At 41.4% G+C, this 19966-nt stretch overlaps 1 protein-coding gene and 1 long non-coding RNA gene across 6 annotated transcripts in view; one reads left to right on the top strand and one right to left on the bottom strand.

Annotated features, from left to right (window-relative positions):
• caln2 (calneuron 2) overlaps positions 1-6749 on the bottom strand; it is a 30653-nt gene extending 23904 nt beyond the window's left edge. Inside the window, exons 1-2 of one of the 5 annotated variants that reach the window (XM_044223403.1) lie at positions 5950-6749; positions 1498-1622 (exon numbers count right to left, since the gene is read on the bottom strand). In XM_044223403.1, coding sequence (XP_044079338.1) covers positions 1498-1615 — 118 coding nt within the window. In that variant the 5' untranslated portion in view covers positions 1616-1622; positions 5950-6749. Of the gene's footprint in view, positions 1-1497; positions 1623-4694; positions 4718-4751; positions 5128-5234; positions 5909-5945 lie in introns of those variants that run through there. The other 4 variants (XM_044223402.1, XM_044223404.1, XM_044223406.1 and 1 more) reach the window with 4 other exon arrangements.
• On the top strand, positions 6682-18520 carry LOC122888676. The gene is made up of 3 exons (XR_006380755.1): positions 6682-6773; positions 9278-9363; positions 18116-18520. It is a non-coding gene; the product is annotated as an uncharacterized LOC122888676 (long non-coding RNA).
• Positions 18521-19966: the final 1446 nt, after the last annotated feature.

A 19966-nucleotide genomic window follows, 5' to 3' on the forward strand; every position in this document is an offset into this window, starting at 1 on the left:
AGTGCACACAACTACGGCAAGTACTGTAGGTCAAAGTTGAACCAGGAAGTCTGTCTGTGTACTGTGATGGATGTTTTACATCGGACAGTTTGAGCTGTTTACTTACTTCTTTACTATCCGCCTTTGTTTTCCCTTCCTAATAAATTTGTTTGCGACCTGCCTGTGTGCCAATTCAAATAATTGGACCGATGGACCTATTTTTAGCAATGCTGCCACATTCCCAGATCTCAGGAATTACTTTGGTGAGTACAATGTTATCATAACTGATAAAACCAATGGCCAGAGCTACGAAAACAAAACCCATGTGGTAATAAACCATAGTTTTCCTAGGGTGTTGTATCCGAAAACATATATGAGTCTTTTTGAAGTGGTCATAATTTGACATTTTGTTAAAAAGACTTATTAGCCTGGAAATTGACGGTGTAGTCCCTCATTCGTCCAGGAGTGTTCTATCGTAGAAAAGGTTTCAGTCGTAGTCATCTGGACACTGTTTTCAGAATCAAGACGTTTCGGCTCCCATCCGGAAGTCATTCTCGAAAAAATGGGACGGGAACTAGAAATTTAAGCTACTCTGTGTTACATAAGCTCTGCCCTCAGGAATGAATCTGCCTGAGTATCTGTTAATAGCTAGTTTCACCTGAAACTGGCTTCCTTGACACCCCGTTCAAACCAACTCTTCTCTCTCCTCTCTCTACTCTACTCTAGAGTAGAGTAGAGAAGAGTAGAGTAGAGAGGATGCTCAGGTAGATTCCTTCCTGAGGGCATGGCTTATGTAACACAGAGTAGCTTAAATTTCTAGTTCACGTCCCATTTTTTCACAATTGAGAATGACTTCCGGATGGGAGCCGAAACGTCTTGATTCTGAAAACAGTGTCCAGATGATTACGACTGAAACCTTTTCTACGTTAGCCTGGAAATTACAAATTAAAATAAATAACTGTAATCTGTAATCTCACCAAAAATCTTTAAGGCCATGTGTGTTGAATGTTAAATAACATACTTGTGTTTTACAAAGGCTACATTCAATACACTGGATTTCCCTTATGTTTTTGGTTGTTTACATACAAAACACTTGGCTTTACTTTAGCTCAAATTGTCAAAGTGCAGTTTTACTTTTATACAGTCTATTTACGGCCGCATTGAAACAGGCCTTTGTGAGTGCTGGTGGCATCATTTTTCAACTAGGTTTAGGATACCAATATCAATACATTGGTGTCCTAATTCATGTCTAAGTATAGCCTACAAATTTCTGTCAGACATTTCTTCATTCTGAGTCCTTTGACTGATTTTATTTCCTAAGCACCATAATTGGAAACCAATGCATCCAGTCAAGCTCTGACAAAATGGCTAAATGGAACAACTTTTCCTCGGGAGAATTGGGGCGTTGTAACTGCATTGTTCCAGTAGTGAAACATTAATTGCTAGTACCTCACACTTTACTCTGCACCCCCTCCCAACCCCACCTTCCACCATCTCTTACTGTGTCAGCACACTCACCTCCCAGCTCCTCTGTGGAGATGCTGGTGAGCTGGAAGGCTTCGCTGCCCTCCGTCAGGGAGCTGCTCAGGTAGTTGTCTGGATAGAGCAGGCCCGCTCGCACATGGTGGAATGGCATCTTCTCCCTGCAGAGCACACACGCACAGAGTCTAAATAAATCTTGCATATGTGTGTGTGAGAGAAAACTACAGGTAAGAAGCATTTGTGTCTCAGTGTGTGCATGTGTATTCAAACCCTGGCTACCAGCGCGGTCATGAGCCTTTTTTTGGAAACACAATCCTGTGGAGGGAACACTGTTCCTTCCACTCTGCTAATGCTCATTTCTGGGAGAAACCGCTGTCTCCTCCTGGCACAATCACACTGACAAATTATGTAATCATATTATTATTCAATGGAGTCACAAAAAAATATTCCACTGTTATTGTTCTGATAAATACCATCAGAGTACAATCAGGAACTCAGTATTATCTAGCAATCATTCTCTCGCTGTCTTTCTCCTGCTCACTCTTTGTTCAGCCTCCTTAGTCCACGGAGGAAAAGCACTAAAGTCCTGTCACTCGCTATCGTTTCTTCTAACCCCCCTGTCAGATCTCCTGACTTCCCATCCCGTCAGACAATCCCCACTGCCACCCAACATCTCACCAAGAGACCTCTAGGCTTGACAGGGCATCAATCAGCCACGGCCCCTGCTGTCGTATGATCAGAGCAATTCTCTGCTTTGATTCATGAGAGTTGCCCCCCCTGAGGGATTTCCCAGTGTAATATTTTGACACTTTGGCAATATGCTTCATGTAATATTCCTGCCAATAGTACACGCTGAACTGAACTGAGTCGAGGTGAGGCAGAGAAAGAAAGATAAGGAGGGAGGAAGAGATAGAGATCCCGAGAGTCTTTCGTGAGCGGGCCGCTGCCTGACAGGAGAAATAGATATAGAAGTGGGGATATCTCTGTTACAGGAAACATGCTCAAAGAATAAACATCTCATCTCTCCTCTCCTCTCCTCTCCTCTCCTCTCCTCTCCTCTCCTCTCCTCTAATTATCACTTATGGTCATATTGGCCCCGGTTCAGCAAAAATTACAAAGTCTTACTTAAAGGTAATATGTGAAGCATGTTAACATCAATTCAGTATTGTTACATTTTTTCTGAGATTGAATTCATTTTTAAATTAAATGAATCAATAAGATCATCACTGAGAAGACAGGCAGCCCCTCTACCATATCTTACCTTGTGTGGCATCAGGTTTTACAACACAAAGCTTTCCGACAATAGCAGATGAAACAACTGAAAGGTTGACTAAAAAATATCACATCATAAAGTTCATTCTAAAGTGATGGACAAAAACATTTGACAGAAGAAACAAGTACACTATTGACAGCAAGCAACAGGTTTATATAAAGTGTATGACTACTAACATTACCAAGTGAGAGAGGTAGAGACAAATTGTCTCAACCTTGGCTGCTTTTTGTGATATGTTGTTGTTTATTTATAGTAGTGACTGATTAGGCCTTCAGGAGTACATGTATACATGCACATAGTTGAGTCAACATGTTGGGAATATGTGCATGTTGCTTTGGAGTGCTAAGTTTGTGTGTTGGCTTGTACGTATGTACAGATACAATGGATTTATACCTTTATATTGTTAATTTATGTGTATGTGGACATGCATATACATAAAAGGTTTATTTTTTAGTGTACTTCTGCGGAAATTGCAAATTAATTAATTCATGTGCATGTTTAAATTCCCATGGGTGCATTAGTGCATGCATGTATGTAAAACAAGCTGTAGATGTTGGAAACATGTATGTATATGAGATCTACCATTTTTATTTTCTCACGATGCCACGATGAAAAATGATGAACATGTAATGGCTCCTCAAATTAAACAGGAACCAGCAATTATTTAGTCAGTGGACAAATTAATAAGACATATGATATGAAATAAATATGAGAATGTATTTTAACAGTCCCATCTGCTCTCACAATTGTTCCCCTGGCAGAAACACCCACTCACTCATGGCAAAAACCAGCAGACACGCATACACATACATCTACCTAGTCACACATTATTTTTTCTCTATTTTTCTACCTCTCTCTCTCACTCACTCACTCCCTATTTTCCTCCCATATATTTTTGGATTGTGGTTTTTCTACTCGTGAAAACACAGACTGTTGTCACAGAGACGCACATGAGAGCTGACAAGGACATGCTTTAGCAGAAAACCTCCATTTGATAAGCCTCATTGCCTGGCTGAGAGCAGGAAGAGGAGTGGCAGAAAGACAGACTGACAGACATACAGGTGAGAGAGGAGGGGGGGATGAAAGGAGCAAATGAAAGAGGACTGACTGACTGTGTTTGAACTGTGGGGTCACCTGCACCCCAGGGAGCTGGGTTTCAAGTCTGCAGCATGGTGATCAGAACGCATTTAAGCTCAGACAGGAGGGAAGAGGTGAGATGAAGGGAAAGGCGCAACCGAGATTGAGCCAAAAGCCAGGAATGGGGAAAAAGGAGAATCATGTTTTTTTCTCACCTCCCTCTGTCCCCATGGAGAGCAATGCATTAGCAGAATGGCAGAAAAGAGCTGAGGGGTCAAAGCAGTATTTTTCCCAACAGCATGTATAACGCTGCCATCACAAGGCAGCCCTGACTAGAAAATAGACAGAATCAAGTCTTATCCACCAGATCAAAGGAAAACGGTTGTTATACTGTCGCAGCCACCAGTTAACATGAAAACATGCAAAACTGTGTGATTTAACTTCATCCAAGGACTCTCTGATGTGCATGAGGTTTGTTGGCTGGCCAGGCGAACTTCAAGCTAAATTAACAAATTATACTCGTTTTTACTTCATGCCACTAAAACATCAGTTAGTTCACCATGTCTTCTCCAGTTTTGGAGATAAGGCCCCTGCTGCCTGCCAAAAATAATGAGAGACCACAGTTGATTAGCTGAAGCTCCAGCGTTGGATAAAGGTAAACTGCAACTCTGCAATTTGTCACATAAACTACAAAGCCAAACAAGATGGACAGGAGACCAATTTTACGCTTCAAAGAAGGACATGTGCTACCTCAACAGGCAACCAACAATAAAATGGCTTCTTATTAGATTAAACCAATGATAAAAATTTAATTCAAATAACTTGCTCTCTTTGCTTTTCTGTCTCTGCTCAATGTAACATTATCAGTGTCCTATGAAGTCACCTTGGGCAAAGATAGGTAGCCTCCACACAGCTGTGATCTCTGCTGTCTCTCTCTTACCCATCAAGGCTGTACTCAAACGTACTAAAAACGTTTCCTCAACAGAGGCGCTGGATGGGCTGCCCATCTTGTCGCATACAGCCGCCTCTCCCGGAGGTCACCCTGGGTCATCCAACACGCTCTGTCTGACCCCACCACCAGCTGATGCGGCAGTTGAATAGCTCTGATGCTTCACCACCAGCCCAGGCAGAGGAGTGCCAAGTTTGTGTGTTGGTGCCCTTGATCTTCTTCTGTAAGGTGGTCTGAAACGACGCTTAAAAGAGTCCCACGCGACGGGAAAAGAGTTGGACACTCATGACTGTCCGTCACATTGCGCGCATCTGCAGCGGAGGGAGCGCACCTGGACTCACACCGCTTGATGCTCAAAGCCGCTGCTACATGTCACCCTCATTGCACCGAAAATGTCTGAGAATTAAAAAAAAAAAAAACACTCATGCGCGTTACCCGCCAAAAATGCTCGCACCCACAATACCACGCACTTACTGTAACACCTTCCATTTGTTACCATCCACAGGCGGGTCTCCTCCAGGGTTTCAGATGATGAATGTGTGTGAGGCAGGTGACAGATTTGGCCATCATGCTTTACGCCTGTGGAGTTTTAGAGCATCTGCCAATGAGAATGAATACAACTGGGCTTTAGACTGCAGCCAGTCCCCATTTATCAGAACCAATATGTGAGCTGCTACAGCCTGAGTGAGCAGAAGGGTTGATCAAGCCACAAAGCATGCTGTATAGTGTGTGATGGAGTGCTTTACGTCCCGCTGCGTGTTGAGACAATTGTACTGTAATTACACTTATAGCGCGTGTGTGATGGACCGATAATCACCTAATCACACCGATCTAACCCACACAGCGCGCACTGACGCGCGCGGCGCACACAAACAGCTGGAAAGAGATTTTCAGGAGCAGTTGAAATATTAAGATACTGAATGCAAATAGACACCGACATCATCAGGTTGTCAGCCATTAAAACAGCACAGCTTATCTAGACTGTCAACACATACATTGAGGTCTATTTACACACGCGCACGCCCCGCACATTTACACAGACTACAACAGGTGCAGTCGCCTGCGCAGCTCTGCGGCCATCAGCGGGACCAACGCATGGGCGGTCGGTCGCGGTAATCACCTTTATCACCTTTAACACACCAACCCAGAGGTGACACACTAATTAACCGTTGGGGTATAGCCTACCTGCCTGTAAAACGACTGGTCCCCCGGTGTGAGATTCACCTCGCTCGGTTACAACACCGTTGGAGGAGATGCTGAGGGTGTTTTGAATTGCCAAGATGTGTTTAGTCTGTTTGCATCCGTCCTGTGCTCTAGAGGAGTCCGTCCGACAGCCAAAGATGGACTCATTCAGTCTGTGTGAGGGACCTGCCTCGGAGATTCACCAGTGTGTCATGTGCTGCACACTTTTTAGATAGTTATTTAAAAAATATCAACTGGTTAGGTGAGGAGGAGGATGATGAAGGTGATGATGGTGCTGGGAGATTTTGTCCGTTTTAGCTGAAGCCCAGACCCACATGAATGGCCTCCGATCCGTTTTCTACATCTCACTTCTCATCGCCATATATTTTAAAATTTGGGATGAAGCAGTTGGTAGGTAAAGTGCCAAATCTTCGTCCTATCAGCTCGCCCAGACGGACGCCACACGCCGCCCACGGGTCTGGTGCTGCTGCTGCTGCTGCTGCTGTTGCCGGTCGCCTCTTATAAAATGATAAATCACGATTTAAATTCAGTGTAGCCTACTCTGTCGAATCAACACGGCGGAGAGGAGAGGATGATGCCTTTGAGAGCAGATCGGTCAAACAGAGGAGGGATGGGAAGGGATCTCCCGACGCTCCCGGTGCATTTATCTTCTCTTCTCCCAGTGACAGAGTTAACCCATTTATCGGTCCAGTCCGGTAAAGGAGGGGCCACATCGGGAGCCACGGCAGCAGAGGTGCGACTGTGTAGGCCTATAGGTGAGCGGGAAATATGCGACGCCGTGGCGCTCAATGGGAGCTCCCCTCCTCGCAGGTATAAGTGCGTGAGAGAGAGAGAGAGAGAGAGAGAGAGAGAGAGAGAGAGAGACGGGGTGTGAGGTCCGAGCAATTAAGGTTTCAGTGGATCAGTGAAGCTACATCTCCCCTGGGGAAGTGTGTGTGTATGTGTGTGTGTGCTTGCGCGCGTGTGTGTGTTTCATTTAGCCATTCTTCACAGCTTTAAGAGTCATTGATGACCAATTATGGTGCTTAGGAAATGACATCAGCCGCAGTACTTAAATGATGCAGTGTATCTAATCCCCCCTCCTCTTTCCTCCCCCACCACCTCATCCTAAATCTTCATCTTTTTCTTTTTCTTCTACTTCTTCTTCGTGGGCCAGGCGTCAAGATCCAAGGCCCCTTCCTCCACCCAAACCTCCTTTTTGCCACTGTTATTAGACGTCCTCTCCCCTGCTGGTATCTCCAGATCAGGCTGTGTGTGTTTTTCGCTCTCTGCCTCTGATTAGAATACCCCACCACTATCCCATTTACACCCCTTATACTAATTATATAATAGCCTATGTGACGCTTCTGTTTTCCCCCACCAGCAGCTCAACTGCAGTCTTAGCCTCGAGGTTGACAACTGTGTCTCGCGCGCTGCTGCAATGTTATAATTAAAAGTGGTTATTTAACCACCCGATCTATCTCGCCACCCGTTGATTGCAATGGGTTAATACATTAAGCGTGCGCCTCTGGGATTTAACAGTGTGAGGGGCTACTAGATTGCTGTTCAGTGAAAAGTAAATATAACACAAGTGAGTCACGAATGTTTCACCTGGTGCTCTAACTGCACTGTGGGCCTATCTAATGAGCCTAACACGGTTTGAACTGATTTTTTCTAGGTTCATGGGAAAACCAGGCAAATCTCAGATACAAAGTCATTGAATTTACCCTTTAATTCTCATAGAAATCATGTTAAAGAGGTGGAAGTTCTCTGAACACGTGATTGTCTGTGGTGCTGATTTTGTGGCGCTGTCCGTGGTGCTGAAGAGCTTTCTTCAGCAGAGGCAGGACGAATGAAGGTGAAGTCGCCTCATGTCATGATTTACAACATGATTACAACAACCTAACCTGCATGACTGCAATTTATGCAAGACTGAATTAGATTTAAGTTTGTTGCTCATACCCCACCCCTAATTCTATAATAAATCCATAAATGTCATTTGATAAATATACGAATGTCACTGATGATTGATAAGCCCTCATATCATAACTATATTATAATATCTCTAACCCAAAAATAACACTTTAAGAACACTTTCTGACTTTTTAAATAGCCAAAATCTTCCATCCATTTGTGTACTGAACACGTATAGCTGTGTGACAAATAACAGGAAAAACCAACATAAAGTGATTTTTTTTTTAAATTTGACAGTACATGGAGGAAATACAAAAAAGTCAAGGATGACACAATAAAGTCTAAGACTTATTTCCATTGTGGTCCTTGATGTAAAGCTATAGATGCAGGATGTGACATCATTCTACCAACAAACTAACACAATAAATGTCATAATGATTAAAAATACTCAGCATGCAAGATCCAACTCATAGAGTGATGATTCTTAAAGTGTAAAAAGTAATCTTTATTTCCTTAATGTTTATATTTATGATCAGAAAGTAATCCAGGAACTAGACCTTTGCTTGATCGTATAATATGATTTATTTTGTATAGTTTTAGAAACTTACATAAATATTTTCTATACTTTGTTCTAGCATGTGACAGTTGTCATAATCCTGTTTATGTTGTTTGTATTTATTGTTGTCACAATGTTTTAATGCTGCCCCCTTGGCCAGGTCTCTCTTGACTTTTACCTGGTACTAGAGATGTAATGATTAGCTGATTCATTGATTAGTCAATCGAAATTCATTATTATTCATTTAAGTCATTTTTTCAAGCAACAACGGAAGGAATTCTCTGATTCCAGCTTTGCAAATATGAGAATTTGCTGCTTTTCTTTGTCTTACGTTGTAGTAAATTGAATATTTTGGGACTGTTGGTCCGACAAAGCAAGATGTTTGATGACATCATCTTGTGCTCTGGGATACTGTGATGGGCATTTTTCACTGTTTTCTGATGGTTTATAGACCAAATTATTAGGCGATTAATTGAGAAGATAATCAGCAGATTAATCAAAAATGAAAATAATCGTTAGCTGCAGCCCTACCTGGTACCTACCTGGTTAAATAAAGGCAATATGAAAAATGGAGGGGAAAAAAAGAAATAATCCAAATTGAAGAGGGCCATAAGCCTCCAAAACAGACTCAGTGCTCCTTGTCATAGATTCAAGTCTCTTAACTGATGAACAGCTTTCTTTGAAAATATATTCTCTCATTTGGTGTTTTGATGATGGTGATGGAAAAGGCTTTCTCATAGGTGTTCAGTTGGGTTGAGATCTGGTGACTGTGAAGACCACAGCTTATGATTCACATAATTTTCGTACTCATCAAACCATTCAGTGACTCGTGCACCATTTTTCCTTTTATTTTTTCACCCATCAGTTTGAGAGTCTCTGAGTCCATCTGCTGTCCTAAATGGACGCAGCTGTGCAGCGGGTATCTGGCCAGGTGATAATCCAAATCTCATGGTGAGTTGAGCACAATTTTCTCAGGTGTTGAGAAATCTAATTTATTGCTTTTTTTAGGTGGGGGGTGGGTTGGTCATACACTGTTCATTATGCCGTAAACATGGGACATTTGCAATTCAATCACAAGAAAAAAACACTGTCACATAGTAATAAAATGTCAGCAGCTCCTCTTTGTTTTTCCTTCAGTACAAACCTCTCCACTGAGTCAAAGAATTTGCCTTATTTTCAGCATCCTGATTCACTGTGTTGCAGTTCCCTGCTGACTGACTGACTAATACACTTCACCCCGAGTATAACATGGATAGTACATTCACAGCTGGATCCTGCCGAGTGACCTGAGAGAATTGACAATTGGCAAAACCTCAGGTTTCACAAATATAAAGAGAGGAGTCGTGAGAAAGGAAGGAAGTCTAAACCATCAAAACAGAGCCACAGGGACACATTAACGTGGACTCTGACCTCACAACAAATCAATAGAGTCATGTAGGCAATCAAAAGTGGCTGCCCTATTTTGTCCTGTAATGTTTGCTCTGTAAAACTATTTATTGCTCACTAATAGACATATGCTTTTATCCTGCCTCCTGAGCTTTAATCACTACATAAATGGGACAGTGACTAGCCTGAAGTGACAGACTTATAACACTCTGGATTTTTTAAATTAGATTGTTGACAGTGCAGAGTGCCAAGAAATATAAGGGAGTGATATGCAATAAATGGTCTTAAAAGGATGAATTTGAATCTTGGAGCAGTTATGATAGTCCGATGGCCACCAGGACACCCCAAGACTCAAATCAAATGTTTTCAATAAATAATGTAAGTAGTAAAATAACAATATTAAATAGTCTACATTAAAAAAAGAAAGAAAACTATGCAGTATCAGATCAGAAAGTGGAATGGGCCTGAAAGAATTTATAGACTGAAAGAGTCTCTGTTGAGGTCACACTACAGCAGTCGTCTGAACAAGATACATTAGCATTTCAAAGTTCATGTTCAGATATGGCAATTTATTTCATCCACGACAGTGAAAGGTGATGATAATATTCCCTATTTCAGAGTGGTGTATTTATCAAAATGAAAGGATTATCTTGAAGGGTGCCAAAGTTTGTGATTTCAGTCGAGTCTTGTGATGATTAAACTCAGATTTGAGATAATGGGAAATTAATTGTAACTTTCTGTCTTTATACTGCAGTGTAAAGCTGTAGAAGACACGGCCCTCTCCTGTATGTACATCTGTGGCACTTCAAATACTTCTTATAAATTCTGTCTACTTTGTAAAGTTGCAACTGGCAGAGGAGCTGTGCCTTGATCTTATTTGCTGCTCCCTCATGAAGTGGAAACCTGGCAGCCACAGGAACATGACAAAAGCAGATTAGGGTTTCAGATCACAACCCTGCTGTATAATACATACAACATCTCTCCAAATCCAACCTCATTTTCATTAGCATTTAAATATTGTCATCATCCATTCCACTCCACATCCCTGCCATGCTTATTCCAAGTCCTGCAGCAACGATGACCTTCCATGGGGAAAAAAACTGGATCCTGTCAGCCAGAGTTTTGCACCGTAGGCTTCACAGAAAATTACATTTAAAATCCCTAAACTGGTTAATTCACATTCACCTATGTACCCAGGATTGTGAACAGGACGACATACTAAAACAATAAGTGTGATAATGCAGATAAGTGGGCGAGATCAAGAGAAATCTGTGGTAAAGAGGTGAAGGCTGGAACTGGACCAGACATAAATATAACATAATTCAATCGCAACATTACAGCTCAAAGGTCACCCAGCCAAACAATAAGCTTGGCCATCCTGTGCACTTATAAAAAAACTGTTCCTCACACACAAATGCACACACACACAGAAATTAATAAGTGTCCTGTAACATATGCAATACCCTCAAGAGCTGGGGGTAAAACTTAAAATTCCCCCCAGCAAGGTTGCATCTGCAACACCACATGAATAATGCAATACTGACTGGATTTAACATTCAGACCTATGTGTGTGCAGACATGTACACGCACGTGAGAAAGTGACCAGCTGCTTGCAGATGTGATATAGAAACAATAAATAAGATAATGAACATTACAAAGCATTTTGCTTCACACAATAAAAATGGGACTGACATTGTGTAGGTTGTGGAAAAGTTGGGCTGAGTAGAAAATTTAAATGTACTTCTTGTACGTTTTGCCTGGGGCACCAAGGCTAAGGCCAGAGGGATCCTGTCCATGGTTGGGTAGTTATGTGCAAAAAGCAGTACATATTCCAAAAATACACATAAATGTGCTGTAACTGCGTACGTTACCTAAAGAATCACGAGTTGTGATGGGTGTGAAAAATTAGACCTTTTTGGTGCACCAAAGCCAGAGCAAGATAGTCAAAAGGCTGTATAAACAGTGGCATATGCTTTAAATGTTTAACGATATTTCATTAAATAATATTTGTACTTGCAGGCAAAACTGAATACATTTCTTAAAACTATTAATGTTGAATGTTTTATCTGTGCTTTTATGCCTCAGATATGATAGTCTGAAAGTAACTAAATGTGATCACTATATGTTACTGTGGAGGATTATAATAAACCTTTTTCAGTGTGCCCCCATTCCATATTATATACAAATAAAATAACTATACTATACTAACTATACTCTCTGTAGTAAATTGAGATATTTTGGCAGAACCATCACACCACCATTCACTATTCTCCCCCACTTTCTTCCAGCTATGGAGTAATGAAAAAAATTGAGCAATTTTAGATTGCATGATCACATTAGTAAGTGTATTTGATCTAAGCATTTTTTCCACTAGGAATGTGCTGTATTTGCATAATGGATGCACTGTCTGAGTTAGTATATTGTATGCAACTAGGACACAGAGAAAGTCAATGAAGCTTTACCTGCTCACTGTTTGTAAGCTATCAGCTAAATAAGTAAAGTGTGTTTGACAGCCTGTAAAGACATTAGCCACAGTAACTTTAACATAGATTGTTGCCACTGCTATCCACAGACCATATAATTAGGAATTACTGCCAACTCTGGAGTAGTGACCGGCAAAGCAAGAGGCTGGTAGAACTACAACCGAGTTAGCTGTGCACTGCGACTACCCTGATGACCTGCATGTACCTGCCAGAGACATGATGGATGTATCCTCAAAATGTAACACCACTTCCATTTGGAGATTACTGGGTGACTCATCATTGCCCTTAAATAGATGGATACACTCAGGAATACACATGAACATAAACACCACACACACATAAAAAACTGTATTCAATATATCATCCTGGTACTTGTCAGTCAGTGTCATTCATTGTAGCTATGACTGATCCACAGATCCATCCTTTATGTTCATTGCAGATTTAATTTCCTCATTTAACTATCTAGTAATGTTTTAGTAAATTAAAGGCTCAATTTATCCCAGAGTTTCCCCTAGCATTCAATAGGAGCTGCTAAACCCTGGAACAATTAAATTTTTAATGGGTTTCAGGGGAAGTTTTAGTACAACATGATGGTCTAAATGCTATTTTAGAGGCCTTTTCCACTTGTGAAATTAAAAAAAATTGAGGTGACAGAGATCTTGTAATTTTTGGTATGAAAATGCTTAAATGAAATGCACAAAATATCAGTTATAGGAACATTCAAATCAGAAATTCCATATCAGCTGAACCCTAGCATACATACACACATATGCACACCCACACACACACAGCATGAATAAATCTCACACCTTGGTAGGTTTAAGCTGTTCTAGTCTGTTTTCTCTTCTGAGACAGGCAGCTGCAAGTCCATCATCCCTCCAGACACCCGAATTCAGCAGCAGCAGTTTTCTTCTTATCCTGTCTGGTTCCAGTTTGAGTTTGAATCAACCTGAATTTATATCCAAAAGGCACACACACATTACGTGGACGGAGTCAGCAAACTAATAAAAATATTTCACTGGACATATTTTGTGTGTGTCTGTGAATCTCTATGTATCTTCATGCATAACTGTATGAAAAGCGACAGTAAAGGCACACACCCAAACCTGATTTCATTTAGAGCCGTAGAAAGGTAAATACAAACCAGAGTAAGAGACGAGCAACAAAAAGAAAAATGAAAAAAGTAGCTGAATCAATGAGATGAGATAAAATTGAGAGTGCAGCACAGCAGCCCGTCTCTGTCTGAGCAGCATTATGAGCATGCGTACGAGAGGGGTTCCTTTAAAAAGCACACACCCTCAAATGCACAGGCACACAACAGCACAGACTCACTCCTGTAGCCACACACGAAAACACACAATAAAACCCCATCATCCACCTACACACACACAAAACACACACACACACACGCACACACTGCAACATGCTGGTAACAGACCCAAATTAAGTTTAATTAAAACACGATTAAATTACTTTTAATTCATGATATGGTAATGTTGCTGGCATCACTGCTGCCCTCTGAGAAAGTCTCAGGGATAGAATTAACAGGATTACAAGTTCATCTGAGCACAAAACTTCAGTAAACAAACAATTCTGAGAACAAGTGAGTCAAACAGCAAAAAAAACACTGCCCATCAGAACTGAAAAAAGCCTAAAATGCTACTCAGAACCACTAAAAAATCATACATTTCTACAGTAAAATCCTATATTTTCCCATTTTCATATTGGTTACCTGAAGGCATTTTTATTCATTCTTTTGAAAAGTAAATGCGACTCAACAATGTAGCACAAAAACACTTCACTCTATTAAATGTAAAGCATGTAAAGTGTACTGTACAGGAAAACATCATGAATCATATCAAGCATATGAACTAACATAGTATCAACAAATGTCAAAATATTTGTTGCTACAATATATTTTTTACAGGAATATTCTCATTTGACCAGAGCTACAGGTTAAACAAAATGTATAAAGCAGCTCTGTGCCTGAGGCATCTTATTTCAGCAGATACATATCACAGATAATACTGCAAAGACAAAATTTTACTTTATCTCAGACTTTCAGATCTGTCCTCTGTAGCTTGGAGTAGGCCATTTGGGTTGAATTTAAATGGACAATACACTTTTGTTTTTTATAGCCAGCGTCTACAGCCGCATGTCAAAACAGTCTGGAGATTATTGCAAGTGAAGACCATTCCCTGCAGCTAATAATTCCCTTGTCAATAATGCATGAAGTCATATAAATCACAATACGTCTGCTTATCTGGCCTCCACAAGGTCATTCCTCCTCTTCCTCTCCTTCCTCTTCTCATCTGTTTCTCATCCTGCAGCCTCATTTCTTCCCCACTATGGCTATCCGAACATTACCCCTCATCATCCTTTCAATCCAGCTCTTCCTACTGTCTCCCAACTCCCATGTAAATAAGTAATGACCATCTTGGCATGATTGTAAGTTAGTTTGTTTTCTCTGAGAGAAACTCAGGCTGCAAAAATCAAACATTTCTGCTCCGCCGAAGGGCACATCTGTGCATGTGTGCACACTGCAGACCCGTAAATGCACGCACATGCGTGTGATCGCACACACACACACACACACACTCACACACTATGCCCCCAAATCCCTGCTGAGCCATCACAAGTCACGGCTCTCTAAATTAAATAACATCAAATTAGATTAAAGTAAATGAAACGTCACTGAGGAGCAGGGGGACGAGACGATGGAAGGGTTGTGCAGGGACAGTGAAGGGAAGGAGAGCAGGGAGAGGTGCGAAAGAGAGGCAGCAAAAGAGTTTATGTAGATTTAAAGTGAAAGAGAGGTCGTGGAGAGAAAGGGTTGAGGGGGAAAAGAGAAAAGGGGAAGGTGAAGTTAGGGAGAAAGACTGAATGATGGAGGAGCAAAGAGAGGGAATGAGCACTTGATGAGGAGTGAGGGGGACCATTTGTGTGTGTGTGTGTGTGTGTCCAAATCTGTAAAACATAACCTCTCCTTTAGTAGACCTAATCTAAATGGCAAATAATGTGATGGAAATACCCGTCGTTTCATGTGTGGCCAGCTCGTCAGACTCAAGCGACAGGAATATTCAACTCAGCTGCCATGGGAATTGCCATGGCAACATATTAGCTTTCTGAGTCATATGTTCATTGGACCAAACTCGGAGCTGAAACCAGCACTTATTTCCATGACAACATTATCAAACGTTTTACAGTAAATGTATCAGTCAGACGACAACATTTAAAGAATGCGGTGTAACAACAAAAGGCCGTTTTGTTCCATTCAAGATCTGGTGAAGGGCCATAACAGCACTGTGGAGTGTCGCTATTGCAGAGCGGAGAATATTTTGCAACTACAATAGCATTTTACACTTTTTTTGTGTGTGTAATGCTCCACCTCTCTGTCAGTGAAGTGCCTTATAAAGTCCCGATGCAGCAGGTGAACAGAAGTGCAGTGTTTCCTCAGGTATTAATATCACCCATGGGCAGGAGCACTAAAATTGGAGACGGAGGCAGTTAATTCGGTAGTGGGCAGTAAATTAACTCCTGCTAGAGGCACAAGGAGGCGTGATGGAGCTCCACCTGCCCCCCCCACCTACCCGACCCGACTCCCCATCGGCTGTAACCTGTTCCACTCATCCCTCCGCTTTCCTACCTCCAAGCCTTTTCTCTTTCACATACACACCCCCTCATCTCCTTCCAGTGCTGCTAACTTAGATTTCATTTAACTCGTTTACTTCACCTCTTCCTCCACCAACCTAATTTTCTCAGTTCATCGTAGACAGTTGCCTTTTCCCATCATCCATGTCTCCCCCATCCTCTCTTCTCACCTCCTGCTGGCACAATCCCCAGAGAAACGGAAAAGGAGATCAGCTTTGTCACAACATAGGTTCACATTTCATTGCCACAGTGTTGGGGCTGCCAGGATGCAGGAATGATGGTTTGGGATATTTTTGCTGGCCCAGAGACTAGCTGTACAGAGCAGACGCAATCTACAGAGAAATGAATACAAAGACAGCCAAAGATAGCCAGGTACAAAGTAAAGGATTAAAATAAAATATGCTGCATGGAAGATTAGCCACCAAGAAGTTTTGAAATAAGTTAGTTAATAGTTAATCTTACTTCTTCTAATTTGTGTCTTTCAATTCATAAAATGATAATGCCGCATTTATATTTTTTTGCCAATTTGAGGGCAGCAGAACACGCTGTAAACATATGAACAGTTGTTGTGGCAAACGTGCCGATTTATACATCCAGCAGAGCAACATTAGCATTAATTTGGAGTCATTTTTCTGTCCACCTGACGAATGTAAGTCCAATATTGACTTTGTGTTAGCTCTGTTTTGGTCTCTACCAACTTGTGATGGAAATATCTGGCTCTTTAGCTGCTAAATGTTAAACAGCTAGTCTCTAGATTGGTCTGTTTGTTGTTTGGTGCTGGAAAGACTGGGTTTTTAGAGCTTTTTTGCTGAAAAAAGCTGCCTGCTGTGGCTGAAAACAAGACTGATGAGAGCGGTGAGAGTGAATCAAAACAGTAACAGGATGCACTCCATGGAACTGAGGGGGATAGCAGAGTCAGGTGATAATTCTCTGTGGGTCTGTTACTATGAGCGACACCTTTTTCATTACACTTGATCCATTTTTCTTTAAAAATAGGTATCTCTGGGCATGTCTTCGCTTGATTGACAGGTGTCTCAGGGTATTACACTAAACTGTGGTGGTTGTTGCCTGCTCACTCCACCTCAGCTGCACCCCAGTGCCCAGTTCAGCAACTGAAATGATGGCAGTGTGAAGTAAATGCAACTCAAGGCTTAAATACGTCCATATTTTCCTGCTTTGGTCTAACCTCTAAGATGTTTTTACCCCTCTTTGCAGTCAGTACTTGTTATACAATATATGTTGAGTGTTTATATATTTCTTGTCATCTGTTTTGTTTCATATTTAGTTTCATGTTTACTGACTAACAATGTCTCTTTGAACTGAACTGAATTGAAAGAGACAGGGATAATGAACGGGATGTAGCTAGTGAGTGATTCATTAACACTAATGAGTAAAGCGTAGGTCAGCATCATCAAGCAGGTGTGAGCTCTCTCTCTCACACACACACACACACACACACACACACACACACACACACACACACACACACACACACACACACACACACACACACTTGCATACATTCAGATTGGAATAATGGGGCCAAGCAAGGGACAAAAGGTAGAATGATGATATTTGCCCTTGTTTGGACTAGAACGGTGGCCAGAGGTCTCCATCTGTTGCTAGTTTAATGCCCCATAATAAACTCGCCACTCTATCTGTCAATAATGGCTTTATAACACCACTTTTATTGGCCTCCATCCTACCAAACAAGACACTGCTTAATCGCCAATGTCTGATTTCAACTATAATAATGTCTGACCAGGAAGTCTGATTATGATAAATGTTTGTTAAATTCAAGTAAACATGTAAAAAAACATTTTTTAAAATACTTTTGTGCGTGACTGGGTTGACATTGAACTTGGCCACCTCCTGCACGTCACCATCTGTCAACAGCTTGTGAGGAATAAATAAACTTGCATGTACCATCCCTTTTGCATGTAAACATGCACAGATGCTCATAAACACACCAGCTCTCATTTTACATGCAATCAAACACACATGAAATAACAAATCTGAACACTTCACTTAATCAGTTCAACCGTTGCAGCTCGGTAGAAAAAAGTCAGGTTTTGTGTACATCGGTGAAACTAGAAAATGTAAAAAAAATACACCATAAAGCTATAATTATAATTGGCCGGTCTAAATGATGTTTATTTTTTTATTTGTTTATTTTTTTTCAGCAAGATAGCACAAGAATTTAATTCTGCTTGGAAGCCAGATGTCAAACCTTCCCATCAGCACATGAAAGCACAAAGAGGAGCAAGCTCACATAATCACCACATGCTCAACGTCCCGCTGCTGCAGCCAGTAATCGAGACTGACACATGACCATGGCGGGGTAGACGTTCAGGGACAAGCTCACCTTGATGTGGAACAACCAATCAGAGGCCAGTATGTCCGTCCATCTAATGTGTAGCACCTCTATAAAAAGACCTCCAACCATCCTGGAAAATCTACCACGAAAAACAACAAGCAGAGAAGCGGGATGGAAGAGATATCATCTCTGTGTCACATCATCAATGCATTCACACACTTACATACACACACACACACACACACACACACAGTGACACACACCATACTGACAGCCATCTATTATTGGCCTGAATAAAGAATTACCTGCAACTCAAAGAGTAAATTTTTTTCTTGTATTCAGTCTTTCTGAAAGTCAAACAAAACACTGAGAAACTCTTTGCAGCAGCCAGAAATACCGGTATGAGAATATTTAATGTCCCAATCGATATCCTGCGAATATCAGTGTGTGTGTGTATGCCCTTGTTTGTGACTGTGAGTGTGTGCACGTGCCTGTCAGTATGCATTCATGTGTGTCTGTTCACACAGTATTGATTCTGCAACAAGAGGATCAAAGACATGTAGGAAGAAAGATTTCAAGGGAACAAATAAAGGCTAGTTTGTGTCACAGTAGGTTTTACATGGAGCTTCACCCCTCTTGCTGAATGTTACCTCTTTTTCTGCAATATTCATTCACTCTTTTCATGCGGGGCAGACGTTTGAAGTATGGAAAGCCAAGTGGCCCATAAACATGGTCCACCATAAACATGGTCCACTTACAAATGTAGTGTACCATCCAACAGGCATGTTACAAAATCATCTGCTGAGGCTACAATGAACCACTCGGCAGCCTACAATTGTTGCCTCGGCAGGCTACAATTGTCACTTGCAGAGGCTACAATTGTTGCCTCAGCAGGCTACAATTGTAGCCTCTGCAGGTGACAGTTGTAGCCTTTCCCAGGTGACAATTGCAGCCTGCCGAGGCAACAATTATAGCCTCACCAAGGGGTTAACTGTAGGCATTTTTGTAACGTACCTGTTGGATGGTACAATACATTTCTGAGATGTATATGGGCCACCTGGCTTTCCATAATGAAGAACATGAAAGACTGCTTGGATGAATGAAATGATGAGGGGACAGAGAGAGAGACATCAATCACTTGTTCTTTTCAGGGGTTCAGACTTAAATGGAGCATGTGAGAAAGAAGAGACAGCAAGGTTTTTCTGCAATTACGATGTCGCTGGTGCTATGAATGGAAATAATGAGGGTTGTGTCTAAACTATTTTTTTTCATTTCCCCTGTCTTTGTCTGCTTATTAGCTTTGTCATGAAAGGGAGAGCGTGAGCCAGCAATATAATGGGGTAAGAATTGGGAAATTATAGGTGCATGGATAGGATTGAGTTTGAGTGATTGGACTTTGGAAAATATAAAACAAGGCTGGGTAAATGTTTCTCTTTGTGTGTGTGTTGTTGTTGTTTGTGCATGTGCGGGGCTTTGTATGTTTGCCATGCATGTGTGTGTAAGCGAGTGTATGTATAATGTGATTCAGGACCACATCAGAAGAAGGACGGAGGGATCGAGGGCATACTTAATATGGAAAAGTGCTCTCCATTAACATAGCAGCTAACAGCAGAGTAACAAAACAAGACTACCTGAACACCCCTCACTTTAACTTTATTGTTCCTGTAATATCAATACTCTTGTGAGCAAATTTTCTTTTTTAGAATCAATCTATTTA

The sequence above is a fragment of the Siniperca chuatsi genome, linkage group LG14 (genome assembly GCF_020085105.1).
Source record: "Siniperca chuatsi isolate FFG_IHB_CAS linkage group LG14, ASM2008510v1, whole genome shotgun sequence".
Lineage (NCBI taxonomy): Eukaryota > Metazoa > Chordata > Actinopteri > Centrarchiformes > Sinipercidae > Siniperca > Siniperca chuatsi.